The 9,305-nt window shown below is 34.0% G+C and overlaps 1 protein-coding gene across 5 annotated transcripts; it reads left to right on the top strand.

Annotated features, from left to right (window-relative positions):
- The first annotated feature begins 5,214 nt into the window (after positions 1-5,214).
- Positions 5,215-8,966, top strand: LOC111412035. Of its 5 annotated transcripts, none has more exons than XM_023042774.1 (3): positions 5,215-5,344; positions 5,830-5,964; positions 7,383-8,966. In XM_023042774.1, the coding sequence occupies exon 3, from the start codon at positions 7,599-7,601 to the stop codon at positions 8,130-8,132; it is 534 nt and encodes a 177-aa protein (XP_022898542.1). In that variant the 5' UTR covers positions 5,215-5,344; positions 5,830-5,964; positions 7,383-7,598; the 3' UTR covers positions 8,133-8,966. The 5 variants fall into 5 exon arrangements, 4 of the variants coding, with proteins under 4 accessions (XP_022898542.1, XP_022898540.1, XP_022898541.1 ...); XM_023042772.1 differs by having other exon boundaries at positions 5,754-5,964; XM_023042773.1 differs by having other exon boundaries at positions 5,215-5,423.
- The last annotated feature ends 339 nt before the right edge of the window (positions 8,967-9,305 follow it).

Here is a 9,305-nt window from a genome sequence, read left to right as displayed (position 1 = left end):
TCACAATTCATTATGAATTTCAACATGAATTAGCTCAATGCACACTCTCTGAGTTGTTTAATATGCTTAAGACTATTGAACCAATGTCAAAGTTAGTAGTGGGCATGTTTTAGCCATTCGTTTCTCCAAGGCAGTAAGAGGAAGACTAAAGAAAGTTTTAAGAAAACATCCAAGAAGGTTAGAAGCAATAACAAGACAGTCGAAGCCAACAAGGACAATACTAAATCTGATGACTCGTGCTATCATTTATGGAATGAAAGGTCATTGAAAGAGGCTGGGCCTGTCCTGTGATTGTTGGGGCCTAAAGAAAAGTCCATAGATTAGGCCCTCGATGAAATCAACAAAAATGCAAAATTCTACAATGTATGCGACCCATTGCTAATTTCAAAATCTAACATTAAAACAACAACCACATATATTATAGAAAATATTTATATTATAAACTAACAAAACCAACAATGTTTCAGACAATTACTTAAGACCGAACTGCAATTATATAAGCCGACAAGGCTTCAAATATTTTCAATCTCTTCAATAATAAGTTAGGGCAAACTGTTACTTATTTGATAAGTGGAAATTCGACGAAAATTGTGAAATTACACCCTTGAGAATTCTACCGTCACAAAATATCTCTTGTAGGCTGGATGTAATAGTGGATAAAAATAACTTCCTGTTAGAAATGCAGGGAACACATTTCATATTTGTAATTTGAATATTGTAGCAAATGAAATGATAAATAAAGCCTTTTGAATTGAACAGAAATCCAAGTTTGCATTTGGTATGCATTACATGAAACGACTGCATAATTGTTTATGTAAATATACAAAGGCCCCGTTTGATTGCGAAGGAAGAAAATGAAAAGGAATTCCACCTAAGTTGGAAAACAAAAAACTACCATACCCATAAGAATTCGTTTTCCATGGAGTTGGCCAAAAACGTGCTTTAAATAGTTGTACATAAGAATTCGAATTCTATTTCCACGTGCGAATCAAACAGTCAAAGTGAAAATTAATTTCCTTGGATGTGACATTTTCCATGGAAATGTTGTAATCAAACAGGGCATAAAAGAAATATAGAGTCCATACTCCATAGGAAAGATAGTCTGAATACCTAGTTGTTCTTGAATTTTATCAATGGAAATTTGAGCTCAAAAAATGAATCATTAGTGACTGCAGAAGTTTTCGGCCCCTGAATTTACAAATACATAATCAACGTCCAATATGATTCTTCATTATAAAAAAAGATAGATTCAACTATTACACTTTAAGAAAACCATCCTAGAATGTACATCTTCCCAAGCATATTACACTCTTTGACTTAATAGTATATATAAAAATAATCAAAATAATCATGCAGCTACAATTCACACAATAAAACAAGCAAAACTCCACGATTCAAAGCAATTTGAGAAAATAAATATTTCCTGGACATATTAATTAGAGAATTGACGCATTAGTACTATAGTAGTCAAAGATATTACAAGATATTATTGGCTTTCTGAACACTGAACTCATCCAGTCATCCTAACATTGAGAGAGAAACATTTAACTTTCTCAAATTTTAAGTGCAATTGAATCATTCACAAAAACACCTTCTAACTGTTAAAAGAAACATAATCAGAAATATTGTACTCTTTTCTCTTCAGAGCATGAATCAAGATGACAAGATTAAACAACTCTTGACCTCCATTGGTTGTGAGTAAACTGTAAGCACAACCAAATAAATTTTAAAAAAATGATCTCTAATTCAAACTTCAAAAATAGGCATAAAACAAAAACGGGAAACATTAAAGAAAACTCAATCGGTAACTTTCCTATATTAAATAAGTATATAACAAATCACAAATGTAGGACAATCCAATCCTTGATTATCTAATTTATTTTGCCCTAAAATTCTCAATCTAATAAAGTTGCTAACCTCAGTAGAGGTGGAGGCGTGGATCGGCCGGCAGTGGACTTGCGGAGGTAGATTGGTGGAGACGTGGAGTGATCAGACTCATGATTGAAGATGCGACTTTGAAGTTCGACGACGAGCAGCAGAGCAGGCCTTGGACGGTTGGACTGAATTTAAGATTTTGGGTAATGGATCATTGGATTGTCGATATTGGATATATAAGTTGGGTTGGGTAAATGGATTGTGGGTTGTTGTGAAGGTTGTTGGATAATTGGTTTTGGGTCGGCTGGGCTTGTGTTTGAACAAAAAAAAAAGGGGGGCCAAAATGAGGCCCCCTATGGTCTTGGGCTTGAGGCGCAAGTTTCATTGGCCTCGCCTCAGGACCGGCCTTGAAAAGAGGAACTGCAAGATTTACCTTGCCAGTTTTAAAGGTAAAAAAGTCTTTTGAAGTTTTTACTTTATGTATATTGGTAATTGATGTTAATATATCTATTTCATTAGTTTCATTAACTTCTTGCTAGGCTCATGTGATGTAAATCAAAATCAGATTTTTCATAAATTTAGAAAAAAAATTGATGAAATGTATGATTAAAATTAATTGTTGATTTTATTTTTTTAATATAATTTCAATCCAAACCAAACAGGTTAGGCAAACAAGGTTATCGGCAAATAGAGAAAAAATAAAGAGAGAAACAAAAGTAATAAACTATTGGGAAAATCGCAGAAGGATCCTAATATGTGCGAAAAGCTTAAATGTATATAACCTTTAAATCTTGACAGTACCATCCTTAAGCTTTCATACACGTAGCTGGACAAGTCTCAATGGATGGAATTCGTCCAAATTCAATTGTAAATAAGTAGTTGACTAGTGTTTGATGTAGACTTTTTTGTTAAAAGCACGCATATGCCATCAATTTTAATTAAGAAATTGTAAATAAAAAACAATCTTCTTTCGTATGGCACCATGTCTATATATCGGCTAGCAAATACAAATCCCCACCTCCGAATCCAAAAGTTATCATTTTAAGCTAAAGTAGACTCAGGGGCGGATCCACATGGGGTCAAATGACCTCACCATTTTTTTTGGCTGAAAATTTAATTTTCTGCCCCAAAAAGTCTAAATCCTAAATCTATATCCATATCACATGGTCCATATCCATTATTTAGCCCCTGTTTGACCCCCATTTTTGGTAATGAAAATGGAGGGAATAGTGTTTTGTTGAAAAACTGAGTGGTTGAAAAAGAATGAATTTTTTTTGATTTACGTGTAATATTATTTTATGAAAGATTGTGTGATTGAAAAATAAAATGTAATGGAATGTAATTTAATGAGGATCAAACGGGGGCTTAGTTCATAGATATATCATATAATTCACCGATTTTCTTCCCAAAGTGCAAACACCGAACATAAACAGCAAACAATCGATTTTTCCTTTTTGTTCATGATACGTTGTTCGAAATTTTTTTTTGACCCCACAGTTTGAACTATTTGGGTCCGACCTTGAGTAGACTGCTAGGAATTTTTTTTTCCTATTCATAATAATTATACATATTCACTTTCTTACGGATTCATCTACTTAATATTTATTTTCAATAAATAATTCCATCACTAAACTCGAAATGCAATGTTTGCATATCAATGTTATTTGTGGCTAGAAAGATTGCGGAAACTTTATGCATATAGGTTATCAATTTGCAAGGAATTCGTCCATATGTATCGTTTTAAGATGAATAGCATTATTAGGTAAACAAGGTTAATATGGCACGACATGGTTATTTTAAGCTTGTCAAAGAAGAGAAGAAACAAAAACAATATACAATTAAGAAATTTTCAAAAGGAACCCTAACATTTGTAAAAAGTGTAAGTCTCTGACTTTCAAACCTTGACACTATCATTCTTAACAATTGTTTGAAGATGAATAGCATAATTAGGCTGAGCAATTCTCAAAGGACGGATCTATCCAAATTAATAGTAAATAGGTATGTGACTAGCGAATGATGTAATTTTTTGTTTGAAAGTACGCTTAAGCCCTTACTTTTAATTAAGAAGTTACAATAAAATTTACTCCTCAAGCACTACATCTGTCTATTCATCCCATCCCATCTTTGGATACAAAAATTATTGATTGAAAATTTATATGTCGACTGCGGGTCAAAACTTATTCGACAAGAAATTTCGCTACCTTATGACCGTTATATTTTATGCTCATGGTTCATCGGAGTTTCGATCGATGGCATTTCTGTCAATAGGCCACCAACTTTCTTGACCTTTAGGCATTGGATAGGTTTCTATCCATATATATGGTCTTACGATTTTATGAAAATGTTAAATGTGTGTTTGATAAAAAGTCGTTCAAGCGAGCGAGAATTATTCTTTAATTAACAATAATTATACGTATTCAATTTCTCAAACATTCATTTATTAGTTATTGTTAATGATTAATTTCCATCACTCCAACCCAAATGCAATGTCCGCAGTTTTGAGTTCTTTTTTTTTTTTTTTTTGATATCTAGGTATCCACCTTACAGTAACTAAATTCTGGAGTCTATACCTTGGCCCCTCAAATTGCAGACAAGTTAAAACGCATGTGTGCCCCAAATTGACCAGTGCTCAATAGCCCCTCAACTGATTTGCCAAAGTGTCAAGCAAGTCGTTTTTTCATCTTTGCACATTGCTTTCCAGTAGAGCTCCTGCCTTCCAAAATAAATCCTGCCTTCTAGGAGAATATCTGCCTTCCAAGAGCCTTTCAGGAATCGAATTCACGACCTCTAATCTGCCAGCCTTGAAGCGTCCTCATAGAGGCCAGTTGGGATGTGCCCTGGGGTTCAAGCAGTTTTGAGTTCTTCGTGGCTAAAAAGACAGTGAAAGCTTTATTATTATAGACTTAGTTTGTACTTTGTATGGAATTTATTAATAAGTATCGATATGCTACTGCTACTAATGGAGTTTGGGATCGATTTGCACTTTTTGTAAAGAGTATGGACTTCTGCTATAATTATCTCAAAATAACTTATTTAGACCTTGTTTAAGCTCATATTCTTGTCAAAAAATACATTTTTAAATAATGCATTGTTCGAAAACATATGGTTAAAAGATAAAGAAAAATCATAGATTTACACGTAATATTATTTTATTAGAGAATGTGTGATTGAAGTGAAATAAAAACACTATTAAAGAATGTATCTTGATGAAAAAATAAGGATAAAAAAAAGTATATTGATGAAAAAATGAGCTCAAAACAATTACTTACCTATAAGAAGATTCCACGTAATTAGCGCGTCATGCTTCCCCTTTACTAAGGGAACTGCTTATAAAAAACGCTATAATGAGAACGAAACCCTAAATCTGAAGAAGAAAAAGAGACCACTTCTCTCTCCTGAAGCTCTAAGCTATCTTCAAAGCTGCCACCGGTCTAACGCTTCAATTTTTCTCTTCAAATCCAACGATTAGGTATCCATTTATGCATCTATTGATGATCTATACAAATTTAGTTTCTATAATTGTGTTCAACTTCCTTATTAGGGATCTGGTAAGAATTTTTTTTGTATTAGTGAATAAAGGAGAGAAATTTTGATTTATATTCATATGTGATATGTTGTCGTTTTCATTTTTTTTTTCCGGGATAAATATAGCTTGGAGCATCCTTAATTTGAAGAAACTGAAATTCCCAATTGAAACCTGTTTGGTCAAGTCAAAGAAAATCGGACTCAATTAATAAGTTGATTTTATTAGTTTTACTGTTAATGAAATGAGTATAACCTCACAACCCGTTACAGTCGATCTTAATGAAAATGTTTTGACGACTTAGAAAGAGAAATCAGATTCAGGTCTAATTTTGTTCCATTTTTGTCTTTGCCAGAAGAAAATGGTACTAGAGTTCTTCGTTTTCAAGAGGCTTGGCGATTTACTAATTTTGGAAGGAAAGTTTTGTGTAGAGATAAATCAAGTTGTGCTCCATATGGAAACTGTTATGAAAGTTGGAGTTGCAAAAAATGATATTGCTGGAAGAAATCGTGATCTTGGCATGGGAGGCATAGGAAAAATTATATCTTAGTTACTCTACTTACAAGGTATGGGTCCCATGTATACAAATTTATAAAATTCTTTTAATAAATTAGTAGAATATTTATTTGTTGTTCTTTTGAAATTGGTTCTGGCAAATGTCATTGGTAGAATTCCTGACTATGACATTAATTGTTTTTTGTAAAATCATTGCTTCACCTCTTAATTTCTAGAATGAGCTGTGTTTTAGTTATAAACAAATATGGATGATAGATCCAAAAATTTCTTTGTTTAGATTTCATAACCTGTAGTTACATTATGGGAAATGATTTCCTCTGGGGGCTAAAGTTGTTGATTTGGTAATGTAGTTTTGTGTGGATACATTGCACAAATTGGAGTGTGATTCCACATTGTTTGAGGTGTTTGAATGTATATGTACACTCAAAGATTTTGTGGAGAACTAGTCTTGACTCATTATTATAATTCAAATTATATCTCAATCGCATTATTTATTCTAAAGTTGATTATGATTATTTTACTTTTGTAGGAACCGTGTATTGACTTTCTTAAGTTCATGGAAATTAATATTGCTATGGATTGCTGAAGGATTTGTTAAGAAAGTTGAGCAAAAGAGCATAGAGAAATTTGAGCGTTAGAGTATCTAATGGAACTGGTATATGAAATATTGTTCGATTTGTGCTTGAGACTAGCCGAAAAGACAATATTTTAATTTTGTAGAACAAGTATATTGATATTCTTAAAATTGAAGAAATTGATATTGATAAGGGTTGTTGAAGAATATGTATATAAAATAGAGCAACGGATCTTTGATGTTGCATACCAGAATATTTAATTGAGCTAAGTTAGGAGCTTTGTATTATTTGTCAAGACTCAAACCAAGAAATGATGGTGGAGTCAAAACTTGTATATTCTGATGTATCATGCTACATGTGTTTATGTTTAGACAAATAATGAATTTTTTTAATAGAGATCAAAGACTATATTCTTACTCCATTTTTCTTTCCTTTTTCTTCAATTTTTTGTTTTAATATATGGGATAGTGATAATCATGTCAATGATGTTCTATTGCTATTGATTTTTCAATGGTTTCTTTAGTCAAATAGTGTGCCCATGTTTCTCCACACGTATTCTTTTTGACACGATCTGTCCCGAATCAACCTAATGGACTTGATACGTATCGTGAGTCGATGGTAGATACCTAATAAATGCTGTACCCATCACCAAGGCAATCTTGACCTTTTACTGTGACATATTTTTATAAAAATTTTGATAAAGTTAAAGTAAGCCAAGGTTGCCTTGATAGTGGGTTCGGCATTTTGTTGGTATTTACCATCGACGTACAATATGTGTCGAGTTTATTAGGTTGATTCGGGATAGGTCATGTCAATTGGTATCAGAGCATGGTCTTCGAGTTTATGGGTAATACTGCATGTATCTAATGTTTATATATCATACATTATTATAGGTGAGTCATATGTGATAGGGGCAGAACTCGCAAACATCAAAATCTAGTATCTCAAGCTCATGATGCTCCTGAAGGAGGACATGTTGGAGGGGCCAGTGGGCCGCAGAATCAGCTCACCAGTCTTAGGTGCTACATGACCCTGTCACCGATAGAATAGTTGCAGCTATTGCTTCCCTTGTACTCAATATCGATAGAGATAACTCTATTGAGAGGGCGATGAAACTCGGGGCAAAATTTTTTATGGGTATGTCTAATCCAGTTGATGCTGAACTTTGGATGAAGACTTTGGAAAGTATATTTGATGTGATAGAATGCTCAGAGAATAAAAAATTACGCATTGCTGTATTTTTATTGAAGGGAAAAGTTGCTGACTGGTGGATTTCGTTTCAAAGTCGGTATCCAGATCCTAGTATTATGACCTGGACCATTTTCAAGGAAGCTTTTTATGAAACATACTATCCTCCATTTTATCTTGATGCAAAACAAAATGAATTTTTAAGATTGGTTCAGGGGTCTATGTCGGTTGCTGAATATCATGTAAAGTTTGTAGAACTGTCTAAGTATGCAAGTGCTTTGGTTGCTGAGGAGAGAGATAGGTGTAGACGGTTCGAGCAAGGGTTGAGAGTAGAGATCTGGCCTATGGTTATTGCTCATGGGCATCAAAATTTCGGTATGTTGGTTGAGGCGACGTTGAGGGTTGAGACATCTATTCGAGAAGGAAGTAATCAAGGAGCACAGGTGACCTTTTGAGGTGGTAGTAGTCAAATAGGAACTTCAGGAAAAAGGTTCAAGAAGAATAGAGAAGGATTTTGAACAGGTGTTACTAAATCTGGCAGTTTTAAACCTAGGTCCGCGAGTTCTAGGTCTAGTCAGGGATCGAGACAAGGGATCAAGACATAGTCAGAATTATGTACAGCAATCGGTGGGGAGCCATTCTTATGTTCTGGGTTCTACATAGAGAGTTCAAGGAGCAAGGCAGAGTGAGGTTTCTTATCACCGGGGCTTTCCACAGTGCCAATCTTGTGGGAAGTTTCATCCAGACGAGCGTCTTTAAGGAATTGGAGTTTGTTACAAGTGTGGTCAGATGGGACACGTAAGGAAAGATTGTCCAATCCGTTCTCAGCAGATTGGATCATCTCAGATAGTATATTCTCGGCCAGGGATCGATATGGCCAGACAGAATAGGGATCAAAGAGCTACATCAGAAGGGTCGACGAGGGTCACACAATCTAATGTTGCTAGGGATAGTGCTTTTAGACAGGGAGCCCAGGCAGGTCGATCCAAAACTTAAGGCAAAGTGCTTGCTATGACCCAACATGAGGTAAAGGAGTCACTAGTGGATATGCTATCTATTTTTGGTAGAAATGCTCGTTCTTTATTTGATTCGGGTGCTACACATTCCTTTATTTCTCATGCACTTGCTAGCTATGCTGATCAAATGTCAGAGCCTTTAGATAGTGAATTGGTAGTAACGACTCCAGTAAGGGGCTCACTTTTAGCTAATTTTATATATAAAGATTGTGGGATTAGAGTGAACAATCATGAGTTGAAAGCAGATCTAATTCCACTTGACCTTCATGATTTTGATGTTATTTTAGGGATGGACACTCTATCTAATCACCGTGTGTAGCGATCGAGAAAAAGATTTTTTTTTTTAATTTCAAAATAAAATTATAGAACTCAAATATAATTTGGGTTATATTATTACATTGCTACGACATTTTCTTAAGAGTTCAAATTAAAGTTTTGGTCATGATAGTAAAGTTTCGCATACTTGTTTTTAAAAATTTTGTAAGGTGTCAAAATCTCATTTAGACGACAAAATTTTATGCTGTTACATTATTTCGACGACACATTTTATATTAATTGCTACATTAAATATTAAGATTTGATACGCTTGTTACACTCAAATTTAATTCAATT

This window comes from Olea europaea, chromosome 16 (genome assembly GCF_002742605.1).
Source record: "Olea europaea var. sylvestris chromosome 16, O_europaea_v1, whole genome shotgun sequence".
Taxonomy (NCBI): domain Eukaryota; kingdom Viridiplantae; phylum Streptophyta; class Magnoliopsida; order Lamiales; family Oleaceae; genus Olea; species Olea europaea.
Note: the sequence above shows the minus strand (reverse complement) of the source record. Positions and strands in the feature narration are given on the sequence as shown.

Coding starts and splice junctions, on each gene's coding strand:
- LOC111412035 (XM_023042774.1), top strand. CDS start 7,599: ATGAAACTCGGGGCAAAATTTTTTATGGGTATGTCTAATCCAGTTGAT.